At 49.4% G+C, this 18,406-nt stretch overlaps 1 protein-coding gene across 14 annotated transcripts in view; it reads right to left on the reverse strand.

Annotated features, from left to right (window-relative positions):
- SLC39A11 (solute carrier family 39 member 11) overlaps positions 1–18,406 on the reverse strand; it is a 419,622-nt gene that overhangs the window by 312,686 nt on the left and 88,530 nt on the right. For 13 of the 14 annotated variants that reach the window (XM_049701912.1, XM_049701908.1, XM_049701907.1 and 10 more), the window contains one exon: positions 17,471–17,509. The exons of the other annotated variant lie outside the window; for it this stretch is intronic. Coding sequence is in view for 10 of the 13 variants with exons in the window: in XM_049701908.1 (XP_049557865.1) it covers positions 17,471–17,509 (39 nt within the window). In the remaining 3 variants the exon portion in view is untranslated. The remainder of the gene's footprint in view (positions 1–17,470; positions 17,510–18,406) is intronic. 14 annotated transcript variants of the gene reach the window in all.

Consider the following 18,406-nt stretch of genomic DNA (forward strand, 5'->3'; position numbering starts at 1 on the left):
GGGGACAGAGCAGGCAAATCCTCAGGGCTTTCAGAACCAGGTCCATAATGAGAAAGACAAGGTGGAGTGAATGATAGGCAAACTCTCCCTGGAACAGTTGGCAACAATTTCCTTCCAACTCAACTTGCACAGTGCCAGGCGCATTCCTGTTCCAAGCCAGTTAGTTGTATGCTGGCTCTCGCTAGCAGGGAGGGGCTCTCCCTCTCCAGAGACTACATGAGGTAAGTTCGCACTTAGGGTGATCCACATTGACTCATGAAATGGGGGTACGAAAATATTCAGGCACACTAAGGCTCTCAAAGGAAGCACAAATCTATGGGGCGGGGCGGTTAGGACTTAACCTTCCTCTTGCATCCATCCATCCATCCATCTCCATCCATCCAAATCCATCCATCCATTGATCCATCTATCCATCCATCCATTCACGTATCTATCCATCTATATCCATCCATCCATCTCCATCCATCTATATCCATCCATTACCCATCCACCCATCCATCTGGGCATTTGTTTGTTCGCTACATCAAAAAAAAAATATTGAGAGCCTCCCATATGTCAGGAATACTTCCTTAGTCTCTTTACTGATTTGCTCTTTTTAAAATTGCAGTGGGTTTCCCTGGTGGCGCAGTGGTTAAGAATCCGCCTGCCGATGCAGGGGACATGGGTTCAAGCCCTGGTCCGGGAAGACCCCACATGCCACGGAGCAACTAAGCCCATGCGCCACAACTGCTGAGCCTGTGCTCTAGAGCCTGCGAGCCACAACTACTGAAGCCCATGCGCCTAGAGCTCCGCAACAAGAGAAGCCACCACAATGAGACGCCCACCCCCCGCAATGAAGAGTAGCCCCCACTCGCCGCAACTAGAGAAAGCCCGTGCGCAGCAACTAAGACCCAACGCAGCCAAAAATAAATAAATAAATTTATTTTTTAAAAAAATAATAATAAAATAAAATTGCACTATGCATAACTCCCACCCCTGCCAGGGCACTCTCTATCCTCCTTTCCTGTATTCTCCATCACATGTATCTCTGTCAGACATACTGTATGTTTCATTGTAGAGTTTCTTTATCATGTGACTCTCTCTCCTAGAGTGATAGTCCCAGGAGGGCAGGAAGTTTTGTTTGCTCTGTTAACTGTTTTATTTCCAGTGCCTAAAACAGTCCCTGGCATGCCCTGGGCCGGGGCGAGGGGGCAGGAGGACCACTGAAGGCTCCCTTTTTTCCCCTTCTGCCCTAAGCATCCCATGCACAGGTCAGACAAAGGAGTCCAGCATGGAACACGGCACACTCTTCATCTATTACATGCAAATAATAAAACCTACAAGCGACAGGATTACTGGGAGGCTCAGATGAAGTGATGGATGGGAAAGGGCTTCAAAACTTATGAAGCAAAACACTAATGTCATATAATAGTATTTGGGACTCATGAGCCCATAAGAGGCAAGTGTCCCCTGAAGTGCACACATGGACACGCCCCTCCCCATGGATTTATTTATGCATAATTACAAAGTGTTGTGCACATTCAAATCGGTAAAATCTATTTAAAGGTTATGCATAGGCAATGACTTCTGTGCCCCTTCCTCCTGCCTTAAATACGATACTAATCCGTTTTCCCCTGGTTTATACATTTAACAGATATATATTCTGTCCATCCTCCTGGAGAACTCACTCACTTAGCCCCAGGGCTGTCGTGGTTGATTTCTTCACAGAAGACCAGAAACAGCTTCAGAAACAGAAAGGTTTCCAAAGAAATGAAATGCTATAGCAAAGAAAATAAGAAAGAAAGACAAAGAAAAGAAAATCCGTGTACAGGTAAGATGAAGGCTTCCCTTCCCTTGCTTGTCAGTTGCATGATTCTGGAGCAGCTGAATCTCCATCAGGCCTGATGGTTCTGTTCCCTTCACTATTTGCAAGTCCAGGAGGGTATCAGCTCCTGGCCTCGAGCCAAAGTCAGATGTGGGATTGAAAGCCAGGGCACCCTGACAGCAAAGATCAGCTTCCACGGGCAAGCTATTAAAATGTTTGTCTCCCTGGGATTTCGTTCTCTCTGTGCTCCAGAGAGCACAGAAGCATTAAACAGTCATGACTGGACTTTTCCTCCCACCATGTTCTCGAGGTAGGAGGGGAAGGACCTCAGTCTCGGTGGAGCCGTGACACGCCTGCCTGGAGGTTACAGGACTTGCCACTGATCATGGGGCTCCTAAGCAGCTCCGCTAGAAATGCACCCCAGGCCTCAGGACTCCCTGTCCTAGCCCAAACACTCTCTTAACACTCCCTTTACCACTGCGTCGTCGGCTCAGAGCTCTGCTTCCTGGCCTCAGATGCCTCAAGAGGGGCTCCTCTCCCCCAGGGAACACATCACTCTGAGGTCCAATTCCTCAGGCTGGGAGGCATCAGGAGGGAGTGGGGAGGGAGGCCCTACCTCCATCCCACATCCGACCCTGGACCCTGAGTCCGACAAACCTCTCCAGGCCGTGGGAAAGGCGGCCAGCAAGGACGCTCAGTCCATGACCGTGGCTCCTCTGAGCTCCACGTTTCTCACCACCCTCGTGGGGGGTCCGGGGGGGGGCAATGAGAGGAGTAAAATCCACAGTTCGGCACCACCCAATGCGCTGCCCACACACCTGCCCGAGACACACCGGGACGGGCTTTCTCTCCATCTCTCCTGCCCTCAGCAAAAGGCTCTTTACAACCATAACTTACGGTCATCAAATGAGGCGGGGACTCCCCTGCAAAGAGGGAAGAAGACTGCTTCCTGAATTTAAAAGGAAATGTGGGGGGCTTCCCTGGTGGCGCAGTGGTTGAGAGTCCGCCTGCCGATGCAGGGGTCACGGGTTCGTGCCCCGGTCCGGGAAGATCCCACATGCCGCGGAGCGGCTGGGCCCGTGAGCCATGGCCGCTGAGCCTGCGCGTCCGGAGCCTGTTCTCCGCAACGGGAGAGGCCACAACAGTGAGAGGCCCGCGTACCGCCAAAAAAAAAACAACAGAAATTTGGGGACTCAAAAAAAAAAATCAAGGTTATACAGGTGCAGGATGATGAAACCAAGAAATGCTGAAGCATATGGGATATACAAAAGCAGTATTTGACCCACGTCTCTTCCAAATCCACAGCCCGGACACACCCACTCTCAAGAAGCCAAGTGTCTCCCCACAGAATGATTCCAGGGAGATTATACTACTGTTAGTCACAGAAGGCCACCTCACTCAATACTGAGCTAATTCTTGCCTCTAGAACAATGTAGCCCTTGTACTGAGAAAAACTGAGCCGGAGCCCTTTCCCCCCAGGAGGCCAGAGCACCTATGACTCATCCGTCTCATAAAGGTTTTGCTTCTCTGTTGCTTGCAGAAAAGAAATTAAGCTTCACTGGCTCTTCGAATTTCTTCCTTGGGTGTTTAACAAACCGAATGGAAACACAGAAAGCCAGCACTCTGTCTCACTGGGTGGGAAGTCCAGAGGGAAGCTAAGAGGCAGGTGGAAAGACAAGACAAAGAGAGTTCTGGTGAAGCGGTCCAGTGACCGCTGGAAATGGCAACAACGAAGGCACTAGGCAACAGAACAGGAAGACTGGTTCTGGAAGGGTAGACTGTCAACAGGCCTCCCCTCTGCAAGGGAAGGGGGGAGATGGCAGAGCAGAGCCGTGATGCTTTGCTGGCTCCCCCCGCTAAGAACGAGAGTATTTCCCAAGCCCCTGAATCTGGTGGGGCCTGGCAACTTGCTTTGGCCAATAAAACGTGCAGGAGTGACTGTGTGTAGAGTCCAGGCCTCCAGAGGCCTGGCAGTTTCCACCTGCACGTTCTTGAACTCTTCCACTGCCCTGTAAGGAAGCCTGGACTAAGCTACTGACCCATGAGGTGGACAGACCCCATGTGTGGACAGAGGGCCAGACAACTAACTGGTAGCATGAAGGCCCTAGACCGTGGGTGAGGCCCTCTTACACCCTCCAGCCTAGCTGAGCTGCCAGATAGATGCCTGCAGCCTCACGAGTGACCCCAGGCGAGCCCAGAAGAAACACCCAGCTGAGTGCAGCCAACCCAGAATCGTAAGGAATAATGGAATGTTGTTGACTTAAGTCACGACGTCCTGGGGTGGTTTCTAACCAAGCCGAGGAACGTGGGGGCACATCTGCTGTGTGCTGGCTACTCAACACCCATCGCCCCCGCATTGGCGACAGTACTTCGGTTTTGCTTTGGAGAAATCATCTCTGCTCCCCCCCTCCATTATTAGTCATGATTAGTCTTTGCTTTTTATCTAATGCAGGGGAGAGGGCACATGCCCAGCCCTGGCCACAGGGCACATGCCACATCCCCATGGGAACAGGGATTAGCATTCAGGGATGAACACATAACCCAAGTCAGGTCAGTTGCTCGCTGCCCATGAAACTCAACTCCAAGAGGTGTGAAAGAAAGACCTCGCTCATCTGGACGCTGAGCCTGAGAGGATGTGAACAGACTATTGAAAATGGAGCCACACAGAGAAAAGCAGTGCCAGGAGATGGAGAAAAGCAGGTCCCAGTGATGGCCTTTGATCCAGAATGTAGCAGATTCTGAGGTCAGTTCTATGCCTGGACACTTTTTTTTTTTTTTTGGGCTGCGTTGGGTCTTCATTGCTGCACGCAGGCTTTCTCTAGTTGCGGCGAGAGGGGGCTACTCTTCATTGCGGTGTGCGGGCTTCTCATTGCGGTGGCTTCTCTTGTTGCGAAGCACAGGCTCTAGGCACGCGGGCTTCAGTAGTTGTGGCACGCGGGCTCAGTAGTTGTGGTGCATGGGCTTAGTTGCTCCACGGCATGTGGTATCTTCCCGGACCAGGGCTTGAACCCATGTCCCCTGCATTGGCAGGTGGATTCTTAACCACTGCACCACCAGGGAAGTCCCCATGCCTGGACATTTTAACTGCATGAACCAATACATGTCTTTTCTTCCTTATGCCAGATTGAGTTAGGTTTTTGTCATTTGTGACCCACACCCACCCCGCCAAGGCCCTGCCTGGTGCAAAGAGACGGAGGGACTTATTTTTTTACTGTGTACCCTGTACTACTTGAATTTCTTACCAAGTTCGTGTATTACTCCTCCATTTCGAAAGAAATTAAAGAAAGAAATAACACAGCCCATTTTCTAAAAGAGCATATAGAAAATGTACACAGAGAAGGTAAATCAATGATATCTTAGGGCTCAAAGCTCTCTCTGCACTAGGCTGTATGGCCAAGAGTGCTAACTGCCTGCTCAAGTTTCCATTGCTCTCTCTCCTTCAGTAACAGAATCCCAGTGTAAAGACCATGTACCCTAGCCTTCTTTGCAGCTAGATGCGGTCTTACGAATAAGTTCTGGCCAATGAGCTGTAAATGGGGCTGTCATGCATGCAAGACCTGCAAGGAACCTCCCTCCCTCCTGCCGTTTTGCTGCCTGGAAGGCAGATGTGATGGCCTGAGCTCTAGCAGCTACCTTGGGCCAGAAAGAGAAAGGCTCCCATCTGGGGCAAAGCAGCGAACAAAAAAGGAGTCTAGATCCCTGGTGACTCCATGGAACTATGCTCCCAGCCACGGTCTCTGGGTTTCTTCTACATCAGAGGAGTCTTTCTTATTTAAGTCACTATTTTGTGGTCTCAGTTACTCTCAGTCAAACCTAATCCTGACGGATACAGATCACTAAAAACAGAGTGAGCAGCAGGAAGCACCACCATCAGTACAACTACCTGTAGGGGGCTGGTTGCCATGGAGACCATCCCAACACACAGACTCCAAAGTACAAACCCACTCAAATGAGAAAAGCCTGGTGTAAACCTAAGAGACCCCTCCCCACCTCCCCATTTCTGGGAGAGTCCCCCTCAGCCCTTAAGGCAGGATGGTGAAGCTAAATTCTCTAACAACCCCAGGGGAGGTAGCCCCAGGAACACAGTACTTCTGATGGGCTTCAACCTCCTGGGCTACCTTCATAACCAAAGGACTGCCAAGCCCCTGAGTTCTCCAGCAGGAATGTCTTTTGCTGTCTCCCCTCCTAACTCCTCTGCCTCTGCCCAAAGTCAAGGGTTCCAGTGAGTCAAGGTATCACCTAAAGTAATGCAAGAGCCTCCAGCCTGCCTGCCCACAGCCAGCCTCCCCCTCCAAGCTCCCCACGGCCATGTTATCTGCTACCAACAGAACGCGCTTCCTGAAAGCACAGCTCTGATGTCACCCTCTCAAAAGCCTCCAGGGTCTCCTCCATCGATCTAGAGAACAGATGACCAACTCCCTTCCACAGGACCCCAGGTTGGTCACATCGGGCCCAGCCTACCTTTCCGGCACCACCTTCCAACCAAACCAATCACCACTCCTGTATTTTCCATTCTGTACTTCCAGTTTGCTGTTCTTCCGCCTATAATTCATTTCCTTCCCCTCCTCCTTCCCCACCCCCAGACTCTACGGATCCTTCCAACCTGAGCTTCGTCCACAGAGAAGTGCTCTCTATTCCCCAACTAGAAATAACCTCCCTGTCCCGGGGGCTCCCATCACCTGTCGTCAATTACCTTTTTACAACCATACGTTGACCTGTCTCTTGAGTACAGGTGAATATGACTTCTCTTCCCTGACCCACCTTAAACCCCCCGCAGAGCGGGATTATACCTCACTTCTTTGCGTACTCCCCACAGATACACAGTAGGTGCTCAGGACATGGTGAGATGGCTTGGCCTGAAGATGATTCTCTCCCTGTCCAAGACAAAGGACTTTTCTGTGAAGAGAACACGTGTTTGGGCCACGTCTAAACTCACACGGGCCCTTCACAAAGCTTTGATTATTCGCTCCTCTCCCCCCTGGTGAACTAGCCACTGGGGAAAAGCAGTCACACGCCACCCAACACCAGCCTTGGCACAAAGCGCTATGTGAGTAACATGTATAGATATGGTCCTGGCATGAGAAGGCTCAGGGACAAAACTTAACCGATATTAACTTGGATCCCTTGTGCTCAGAGTATCTTGCAAAAGAGCTGACACTCGATACATGCTTTTTAACGTGATTTGTACTAAGATGCCTATGAAAAATGATGTCAGCTACTCCCTCTCTTTTATTTAAACTGCAGAAGACATTTAGGTTAGGTAAGTTTCTAATAAGCTAGCTAAACACTCAGATCACCCAAAAAGAAAAAGTGTATAAAGTCTTTCTTCGCAAAAGTCTTTGGGAACAAGCTGTGCTCCCACCATCCGTGTGGACTGGGTGAAATACTGCCCTGTCTGATGGCAGAGGGTGCCTGAGATGACTCCCAGAAGGGCCCACCAGTCCTGAGATTGTTTTTCCAGACGCAGTATGTGATCCAAGGAGGACAGTGCATGAAGGGAGAATCTAAACTCAAGCTCAAGGTCTCCAAACAGCAGAGATTCTGCCTCCCATCTTCCAAGGAGCCCCAAGGAAGAGCCTGAGTTCCCAGATGGCGGATGTCCACCATCGCCTGACCAACTGGAAAATACACCTCTCTCGTACAACAACCGTCCCCTTCCACCCCAGGCTGGTATCAAAACCAGCCAGCCTTGGGAGCCAACTGCCAAGTGCATGGTGGACTCCATCATGGCAGCCTCCATGGACCCAGAGGCAGGAGCCTCCTCCTGGGCGCCCCATCCGAGTTCCAAGGCCCCATCCTCCACGTCCAGTGCCCCTCTAACCATGACCCCAACCCAACGTGTTGGCTCAGCTGGATCCTTAGCCCCACAGATGCATGGAGCCTCTGAAGGGAGTCTGCTCTTTCAAAACACCAGCTCACCCTTCACTAAACCACGGTTCCCATCACAACAGGGGTTCTCAGCTTTGGCACCATGCAATCACAGGGACAGGAGGTGGAGGGTGGAGGGGGCTCTAGAAACTACTGAAGAGGGGAGGGCTCTAGAAACTACTGAAGCCTCATCCCACCCCCTGGAGATTCTGATGTAGTCCAGGGTGCGTCCAGGGCATGGGGCTTTCCACATCTCTCCAGGTGATTCTAATGTGCAGCCAGGGTGGCGAACCACCGCATCGGAAGGAAGGGAGCTTCCCCAAAGCCAGAGAGCTCCCTGGAATCAAACCACCAAGGACGCTAGGCCAAGTGAGCTCACTCTGCTAGACCATGGATGCCAATGACAGTGGCAAAGTTGAGTTCGGTTTGAGCTGGGGGACACCTGGCTTTATTTCACCAACTCAAATTGCACACGTTCACCTGTGGCTGTCCGTCTTGATGGCCACAGCGTGCCTTATGTGACAAGGACAACAGAGCAAAAGGTCCACATAACTCAACAGGCTTCACTGCTAAGCCATTCCCTGGAGGTTCTTAAAGGCCCCCTTCCAGCAAAGGGAAGCAGTAGCATTGACTTCAGGAGCAAAGCCCAGGTCCCCAGAAAATCACCGACTCGGGAACATCGGACACTCCAGGGAATGTTCCACGACCTGCAGCCTGCGGCCCTGCACAGCACAGAGCTGTGGTCCCCGGGGTCCATCACCTACCTGCAACTACATCAGGGATCAGCAAACTTCAGTAAAAAGCCAGAGTTTTGCAGGCCACGCAGTCCTGCTGCAGCTCTTCAGGGCTGCTGTTGTCATGCAGAAGCAGCCGCTGATGATATTGATATGTAAACAAGTGGGCGTGCCTGGGTTCCAATGAATCTCCATTTACAAAAGCAGACAGCGGGGGGGGGGGGGGGGGGGGGGGGGGGGGGGGGGGGGGGGGGCGGGGGGGGACAGACAGAGGGCGGGACTCGGACCACTGGTGTAGTGTGCCCACCCCTCCGCTAGATCAGAGCTCCCTTAAAGACAGAGCCCTCTCTCCTGGCACTTTTTCAACTGCTCAGCACTTGACACAGTGCCTGGAATACAGGGGGGGAGGGGAGGGGAGAGGAGGGGAGGGGAGAGGAGGGGAGGGGAGGGGAGGGGAGAGGAGGGGAGGGGAGGGGAGGGGAGGGGTGGGGAGGGGAGGGGAGGGGAGGGGAGGGGAGGGGAGGGGAGGGGTGGGGAGGGGAGGGGAGGGGAGGGGAGGGGAGGGGAGGGGAGGGGAGGGGAGGGGAGAGGAGGGGAGGGGAGGGGAGGGGAGGGGAGGGGAGGGGAGGGGGGGAGGGGAGGGGAGGGGAGGGGAGGGGAGGGGAGGGGAGGGGAGGGGAGGGGAGGGGTTACTGTGACTTCGGGGCACTCACATCTGACTATTTGAAGCCCTGCTGGCCACCGACATACACTCACACCTCCTCCTTCATGGGTGCAGGGGAGGAGGCCCCCAGACAAAGCGGCACAGATATTCCCAAGGATGGTGCCCTGGCTCAACTGTAGAGTCCGCCCAGGACCACAAGGAAAAGCAGAGGAAGAAAACGGGAAACGGGTTGCCAGGCCATGAGAGTGGAGGCTGCCCAAGGATGCACGCGGGGAAGGAGAGGACAGGGGATGGGGCGGGAAGGGGGCCGGGAGGGAGCAACGTCCGTCTGGGGCCCTGGGCAGGCTCCAGGCTACCCCACCCCAGGTGCTCAGACACGTGGGCTCTGCGACCAGTGCAAACGCGGTTCCTTCCCATCACTGCAGAGCGAAGGCAACACGTATCACTTCCTCCCCTGCACTGCTTACAAGGGCGCTGGAAGTCTGAAGCATGAAATGGAAAAGAAAAAACACAACAAGCATAACCATCATCATCTGCCTCCTTCCCGAGCGTGTTTCTTCCTTTTCTCCTTTCTTCCCCTCTCGCCTCGCCGCCCCCTACCCCTGCAGCAAGACCTCGCTCCCCCCCACAACGTGGAGTCAGGATGTCCCTTTCTCCTTTCTTCCCCTCTCGCCTCGCCGCCCCCTCCCCCTGCAGCAAGACCTCGCTCCCCCCTACAACATGGAGTCAGGATGTGCTGGGAAGGAAGGGCCTCATCTTGCCCCCGCACGTGCGCACAGGGTAAGGGGAGGGCCGGGGGGCAGAGCTGTCACCACGTCGTCCTCGCGCCCACAGGAACCACTGCTGTCTGGGGACCTGGGGCACTGGCCAAAAATCAGGCTTGTCCCCTGTGGCGCGTTCAGTGTCTCCTGCCTGGCCTTGGCGTGGCTTGAGGACACTCAGCTGAGACACAGGAGTTTCCCACCGGAAGCTGGTCATTTGAGACCCTTGAAAAGCAAGTGTCTCGTGGAGAAGTGGCAGGCGCCCCTTGACGACAAGCCCTGAACAGTGAACGGTCCCGGCTGGAGAAGGGCCCTTCCCAGCACTTCCCTGGGGTCCAGTGGCTAAGACTCCCCGCTCCCCATGCAGGGGGCGCAGGCCCGATCCCTGGTCGGGGAACTAAGATCCTACATGCCGTGTGGCACGGCCATAATAAGAAAAGAGGAGGGCCCAGCCCCACATCTTCCTGCACCGGGCCACACCCACCTCGCCAAATGAGACCCCTGTGACAGGCAGCTCAAAGTCCCACAAGCCCACCCTGGAATATGCCCCCCCTGCACTGAGCGCCCCCCAAAAGGGCGGCCTTAGCCCTAGAACAGACCAACATCACCTCCCTGGTCTCTGTATCCCAGTGCAAGAGAAAAGCTGCAGAGAGTAAAATCTAGGAGGCCCTGGGGCTCCCTGGTTCCTCAAATCTTGAAAAAGCAGGCTTAAGAGAGGAGTCCGCATGGGACAACTGCCATGAAACTTCCAAGGTAACCTGTCCACAGTCCAGGTGGCGCTGGGGATGGAACCTCCTCAAGGTCCACACAGCTTCAGCATTCCCAGGAGGCCATCAGGGGCCCTTCATCTCACTCAGCCTCACAAAGAGGAAAATGAGAGAAACAGACAGCAATGATCTTTGCAGGAGCCCCATCAGAGCCCATTAGAGTACTCATACTGTCTGGTGGTAGCCCAGCCCATTTCAGTGTGGTCCAGAAGACCGCACACTGGAAAATCTCCATTAGGACGTATCAGGCTTCCCTATCTCTCAGGCAGGAAGAAGGAGAAAAGGTAAGAGCAATTATTACTTCGTAATCCAGGAGCTGTAGAGCCAGGAGTATAAAGGCTAGGCTTTCTGAAGCCCCAACTCAATGGCTACTCTGCACCCCTGGCCCTTCTCTCTCTCCCATTTACCCTAGAAGAAACCTTTCTAGGGTTCTTCTAGAAACCAGATTCCTGGCTGGAATCTCCTCCCTGAATCTCTCATGCTACAATTTAAGTCCATTTCTTCCCATCCATTTCCCCATGGAAATGGAGAACAGCTGGTCACCATCATCCCTCCAGACTCAAAGGCCGTCACTGGAGAGCATCATTAACTTCCAACAGCAAGCCAGTTATTTGGAGAAAACATCACGCACCACTTGTGGCACAAAAGCAGACTCAGCCAAAAGCTCCTTAAGAAAAATCACATCTTTCATAAGGAGCCAGCTCCCTATGGGATTAAATAATAGATACTAAATTGCCTTTTCATGCCTAGAAGTAAGCTTTTTGATTGGTAGCCTATCTTTGTCGTCTGCAGTTTCATGGTCATATTTATTCCACACAAGTGTTTCCTCCTTGAAAGAGAATATACACTGATTCAGAGATTCCTAGTTAGTTCACAGAAAAAGAGACATCAGAGGGACTTCCCTGGTGGCGCAGTGGTTAACAATCTGCCTGCCAAAGCAGGGGACATGGGTTTGAGCCCTGGTCCAGGAGGATCCCACATGCCACGGAGCAACTGGGCCCATGCACCACGGATGCTGAGCCTGCACTCTGGAGCCCGCGAGCCGCAGCTGCTGAGCCCGCGTGCCACAACTACTGAAGCCCGTGTGCCAAGAGCCCGTGCTCCACAACAAGAGAAGCCACTGCAGTAAGAGGCCCGCACACCACAGCGAACAGTGGTCCCCGCTCGCCACAACTAGAGAAAGCCCACAGGCAGCCACAAATAAAAAATAAATAAAATAAATGCAACATCTAAGCGATGTTTTTTAAGAATAAAAATAATTTTTTAAAAAATACCTATGTCCTTTGTCCTGGGAACCTCTCTCACAGAAACACTTGTTGCAGTGCACAGTTATATACTGTATTAATATGTCACTGCAGCATTATATTAGAGACAGATTTTAATATACATATGACACATACCTAAATGTATGCTGAACTGACTGTAGAAACATGTTATGTCTGTGCAAGGTACAATGGGACCCCAGTCAAATGTCTGGTGGCCAGGTGTCCCTTCTTCTAGATTCAAAGCACCCAAAAGCAGTGTTGAAGAAGCAAAGCCTTCAGGGTATCAGGCACTATGGCACACCTAACCGTCCTGACACTTTGTACGTGCGTCATAAAAGTTCTCCAAAGAGACACACTCAGGGTTAATGGCGGTGACCTCTGGGAAGCCAGTAGGAAAGAAAAGGGGATTTTCTTCTTCTTTGTCTTTTTTTTTTTAAGATTTTTTTAAAATTTTATTTATTTTATTTATGTATTTATGGCTGCATTGGGTCTTCGTTGCTGCACACAGGCTTTCTTTAGTTGCAGCGAGCAGGGGGCTACTCTTTGTTGCACAGTAGGCTGACTGTATTAAATATAAATCGGTCCATGATAAGTACAAGCAATTATTACAGCTTGGACTACTGGGGCTCTACTGCCTTCCTCTAGTTTGGGGAGGCATTTATGAGAATCCACTTCTAGTCACCAATGCCACTGAATTTTCCTGAGTTTGAGTCCCATCTGTCTCCCCCACCAAGCTTGTACTTTTCTCCCTGCATTGGGAGACTGGTCAGGAGCTCCTCTGTGCAACTAGCATATTCTCAAGGTCACGGTTAGAAAAATAAATGACTTATTTTCTAATAAAGACACAAAGATAACTTTTAGAATCTCTTTTTTTCCACCAACTATTTTAAAACTCAGAAGTAAACTATTTTAGATCCTCACAGTGAAAAGAACATAAAACACTGGTCTGATGATGTTTTTTAAGGAACTCTTAAATTTTCATGGTTTAACGCTCCCAAATTCATTCTTACAGGTCCTGAAGACTGGTATACTCTACCTGTTTTTTGTTTCCCCCCTTGTTTCATCTTGGGTTTTGTCTTTTGTTATATAAATCTTACAGAGGCTTTTGGCCTAAAAGAGTAAACTAGATCAGGACACCCAAGTGGCAGGTCAGCACAGAACACAGTTCTGCAAACTCTGTATCTGTGTAACCTCTACAAGAATTCTGAAAAACTAGGTATCCTCTCACTCATTTTGAAATTGACATTTAAAATGTTTTCTATTACTCAGCCGTAAAAAAGAATGAAATAATGCCATTTGCAGCAACATGGATGGACCTAGAGATCATCATACTAAGTGAAGTTAAGTCAGAAAGACAAATACCATATGATACCACTTATATGTGGAATCTAAAATACGACACAAACGAACTTACCTACAAAACAGAAACAGACTCACAGAAACAGAGAACAGACTTGTGGTTACCAAAGAGGAAGGGGGATGGGGGAGGAATGGATTGGGAGTTTGAGATTAGCAGATGCAAACTATTATATACAGAATGGATAAACAACAAGGTCCCACTGTATAACACAGAGAACTACATTCACTATCATGTGATAAACCATAACGGAAAAGAATATGAAAAAGAATATACATATGTAAAACCGAATCACTTTGCTGTACAGCAGAAATTAACACAACACTGTAAATCAACTATATTTCAATAAAATTCAAAAAATAAAAAATAAATATTTTCATCTCAAATTTAAAGAGTCGCAAAAGACATAAGTTCTGGCATGTAAATATTGATGTCTTTAAATAAAACTGCTTCATCGGTAGTTTAAATGGACCCAGTGGGATCTAAACAGCATAGAGAGGGAATTCCCTGGTGGTCCAGTGGTTAAAACCCAGCACTTTCACTGCCGGGGCCCAGGTTCAACCCCTGGCGGAGGAACTAAGATCCTGCAAGCCGCGCGTTGCAGCCAAATAAATAAGTAAAAATAAACAGCACAGGGATTTGACTCTCCCATTATCCACTTAAAAATACACACAAACGAAGCTGTGCGTTTATGTCTAATGCACTTTTCTGTTCGAGGGTTACATTCTACACGCAAAACCACACGTGCAAGCTCTTCTTCAAAAGTCAAAAACGTACATCATTCTCTTTTCTCCTTGATTTGTACTTCAATTGCATTTCCCCACAGAATTTTAACCTAGAGCAACTTACATTGTATGCTAGAAAGTCTGTCACTGGTTTCTTTATCATACTGCTTTGTAAAAAAATATTTCTATTCATTTCCAGTTAATTTTTAAAAATTCCCTGTGAGCCTAGGGCTCCAACTGCTTAAATAACAATTTCCTGGATTGAGTGACCGTTGAAACATTAGCGGTCGAGGGGCTTCCCTGGTGGCGCAGTGGTTAAGAATCCACCTGCCAATGCAGGGGACACGGGTTCGAGCCCTGGTCTGGGAAGATCCCACATGCCGTGGAGCAAATAAGCCCATGCGCCACAACTACTGAGCCTGTGCTCTAGAGCCCGCGAGCCACAACTATTGAAGGCTGTGTGCCACAACTACTGAAGCCCACGCACCTAGAGCCCGTGCTCCGCAACATGAGAAGCCACGACAATGAGAAGCCCACGCACCGCAACGAAGAGTAGCCCCCGCTCACCACAACCAGGGAGAGCCTGCGCGCAGCAACAAGACCCAACCCAGCCATAAATAAATAAATAAATAAATAAATTTAGAACTATTAGTGGTCAAGAACACATTCATAATAACAAAAATTGAATATGCTGTTTCATAATTATTAGACACTCAGAAGTAAAATATTCTTGGAAATGCATCTTCTCATGGATGAGGCTTTTTTTCTTATATTTTCAATTCATTCATATAACTGTGAATAAACATTAAGAAGTTATTGCTAGAATAAGACAGGGCTAAGCATCAATTTTATTTCTATTTTTCTTTGGGTTCTTTCTTTTCTTAAAGCAAACAAAGAGAAAACGTGTTCATGTAAAGAAGATAGAAAAAAATAGATATATTGTTATAATATTGTCATTTTGTTCTTTGAACTCTATCCAAGGAGGCTCAAAATCCCAGAGTGGTCCACCATGGAAATTTACACTAAAGGCTTTTTTTTTTTTTTTTTTTTTTTTGGGCTATTCCACACAGCTTGCGGGATCTTAGTTCTCTGACCAGAGATCAAACCCAGGCCCTTGGCAGTGAAAGTGCTGAGTCCTAACCACTGGACTACCAGGGAATTCCCTACATTAAAGGATTTCTCTGCTAACAGTTTGATTCAAAGGACGGGACAGTCTCCGAATTGCTAAAGGATTTGTGTCCGGCAATCAGTGGTTCAAGTCCTTCACTCTCTCCACCCGAGCACCAGCATGCCAAGGGTCTCTCCGTCTGTGCGTGGAGATGTGGCTACCCAAAGACAAGGAAGTAAGGCAAGAGTGCATCTTCCCTTCGTGAAGCAGGAGAGGACGACTGTGTCGGGGAAGGTGGGAAGACAGGACCTGCCACTGGGGAATTCTCAGGCAGAGCAGTTTGGGGAAAGAGAACAAAACTGGAAGCTGAGCACCTGGGAACTGATTCTGTGACCACTCTCCACGCCCTGTGAAACACCCAGAATGTCTCCACAGATGCCAGTCTCACAGCTGCTGACTTAGAGAACTTTCGGGAGGTCCCACACCCGGGTCAGGTTTTGCGGATCACAGGACTACAAAAAGAGGAGAAAGGAACCAAATTCTGAGCAACCAAAAGGGAAAACCACATATTAACATGCCTTCTGATGTGACTGATGTGACTGGAATACACAGCACCACTGTGACAGTGAGTCATGCCTGGAAAATGGAATCTGCATTAAGTAAGCCTTCAGGTCCAACTCCCAGCTTACAGGAGACCCAGGGAACAGAGGAACGAGTTCAACAGCACCATAAGGAAGCAATCTGCCAAAGCCAGAATGTGGGACACTCTACAGATGAATGATCCAGTTTCTCTAACATATTACGAGCATGGGGAAAAAAGGCTGCGGGGCGGCTGGGCTGGTGGGGGGTACTGCTAAAGAATAAAAGGGACTTTTATTTGTAAAATAATTATAATAAATATATATAATAAATATAATAATAATAAATATAATAAAATAATTTGTTTTTGTATGAAACAAATTCAATATGAAAATCCTGTTTGTATCCTGATTATAAGAAAAAATTTTAGAAGACAATTTCTTTAAAAAATGGCAGAAGTTTGAATGTGAACTAAGTGTTGGATAATAATAAGGAATTATTAATTTTGGTAGGTGTGATAATACCATGGTGATTATGTTTTTTTAAAAAAAGTCATTCAGGGAGTTCCCTGGTTGCCTAGTGGTTAGGATTCAGTGCTTTCACTGCTGTGGCCCAGGTTCATTCCCTGGTCGGGGAACTGAGATCCTGCAAGACGCGTGGTGAGGCAAGAAAGAAAGAAAGAGAGAGAGAGAGGGAGGGAGAAAGGAAAGGGAAAGAGAGAGAGAGAGAGAGAGAGAGAGAGAACGAAAGAAAGAAAGAAAGAAAGAAAGAAAGAAAGAAAGAAAGAAAGAAAGAAAGAAAGAAAAGAAAGAAGGAAGGAGAGAGAGAGGAAGGAAGGGAGAGAGAGAGAAAGGAAGGAAGGAAGGAACGGAGGAAGGAACGGAGGAAGGGAGGGAGGAAGGGAAAGAAAGGGAGGGAGGGAGGAAGGAAAGAAGGGAGAGAGAAAGAGAGAAAGAGTCATTCAACTAGAGTTGTGCGTTGAATTTACAAGTAAGATCACATGATGTCTAAGATTTGCTTTTACACAGTATTCCACCTCCCGAGAATATGGGGTGGGAGGAGGGGGAAAACACGTGGAATTGAGATTAGCAAAATGTCAATAATGATTGAAGCTGGGTGGTGGGTACCTGGGCTGCCTCATAGGATTCGCTCCACTTTATTACACATTTGAAACTGCCTTGGGGACTTCCCTGGTAGCACAGTGGTTAAGAATCCACCTGCCAATGCAGGGGGCACGGGTTCGATCCCTGGTCCGGGAAGATCTCACGTGCTGCAAAGCAACTAAGCCCGTGCACCACACCTACCGAGCTCTAGAGCCCACTAGCCACAACTACTGAAGCCCGTGCGCCTAGAGCCTGTGCTGTGCAGCAAGAGAAGCCACCGCAATGAGAAGCCGGCGCACCGCAAAGGAGGGTGGCCCCCGCTCGCCACAACTAGAGGAAGCCCGCGCGCAGTCACAAAGACCCAGCGCAGCCAAAAAAAAAAGATAATGTCTATAATACAAGGTCTTTCAAGGGTGAGAAGGAGGAGAGAAAGAGAATATTTAATTAGTGCCAGCAAAGCTCTGTGCTAAGCCCTTCCTAAATATTATCTTATTGGAAATACTTATTTACAAGTCCTGAGACAGCTGCCAACAAGCTTCTTTCACTGTCTAAGGAGAGGCAGGGGCATTCAGTACACTGGATGCAAACAGGGTCAGCGAGAAGAGGGAGCCATTAGCACCTGTAGATCACAGAGATGCAGCTTGGCCGCATGCGGAGAAACTGGAAATACCCTTAGCAGAGAAATAACAAAATAAACATCCTCCACTTACATCCCTCCTACCACGTGCTACTTACCCCTGCAGCAAAGCCAAGGCTTCCATCTAAGATCCGCCTCTGAAAATGAAAACAAGATGTTTCAGTTTCTAAGGGATGTTCCGTGGGATAAGAGGAAACCATAGGCCTAAGAGAGCCACATGAATGAAGTCTAGCCCATGCCTCACTCTGCGAACCTACCTGGAATCCTGGACCCAAGCCTTTATAAAGTGGGCGAAGAACCAGGGGGAAAAAAATTTTTTTGAAACCTTCCATCCATCCCACAGCCAATCAGAGCATTCTTTCAGTGGGACCCTTGCTTTTCATTGGTCCACGTGTTTTGCCTCTTCCTCGGCTCTCCCTGTGAATTATGGCTATAAACCTTTAGTAAGGAGCTGGTCTAAACGATGGAAAGTGACAAGTACGGGCAAGGAGCATGTGGACCAATCAAAATCCTCCCACACTGAAAGAGGCAGAGTACAAACTGGTACGGCCACCTGGCTAAGCTGGCAGCACCCACTAGAAGTTAAACCTTCACAAGCATACCCTCTGACCCAGCAGTGCCACGCATAATCACCTAACAGAAATGCATATTTGGATTCACCAGACGCGTGTACAAAAATGCTCTTGGCGGCATTATTTGTGAGAGCCGAAAACTAGAAACTAACCGAAAGCCCACCACGAGCAGGATGGATACACCATTAGGTTGTACGCATACAAGAGAACACCACATGGAAATGAGAACACACATATATAGGTGAATGGAGCTCACAGCCGGGCAGGGGCATTCAGCAGACTGGAAAATAAAGAGGGTGAAATCAGCCCGACAGAGAAGAGCATACACTATACGATTACTCCATTTATATACTATACAAAACACAGAAAACCAATCTCTGCCGTTGGAGAGCAGGAGAGGGGCTGCCCTTGGAGTGGAGGTAAGGGGTGGGGAGGCAGTGATTGGAAGGGACCCTGAAAGGG

The sequence above is a fragment of the Orcinus orca genome, chromosome 19, assembly GCF_937001465.1.
Source record: "Orcinus orca chromosome 19, mOrcOrc1.1, whole genome shotgun sequence".
Lineage (NCBI taxonomy): Eukaryota > Metazoa > Chordata > Mammalia > Artiodactyla > Delphinidae > Orcinus > Orcinus orca.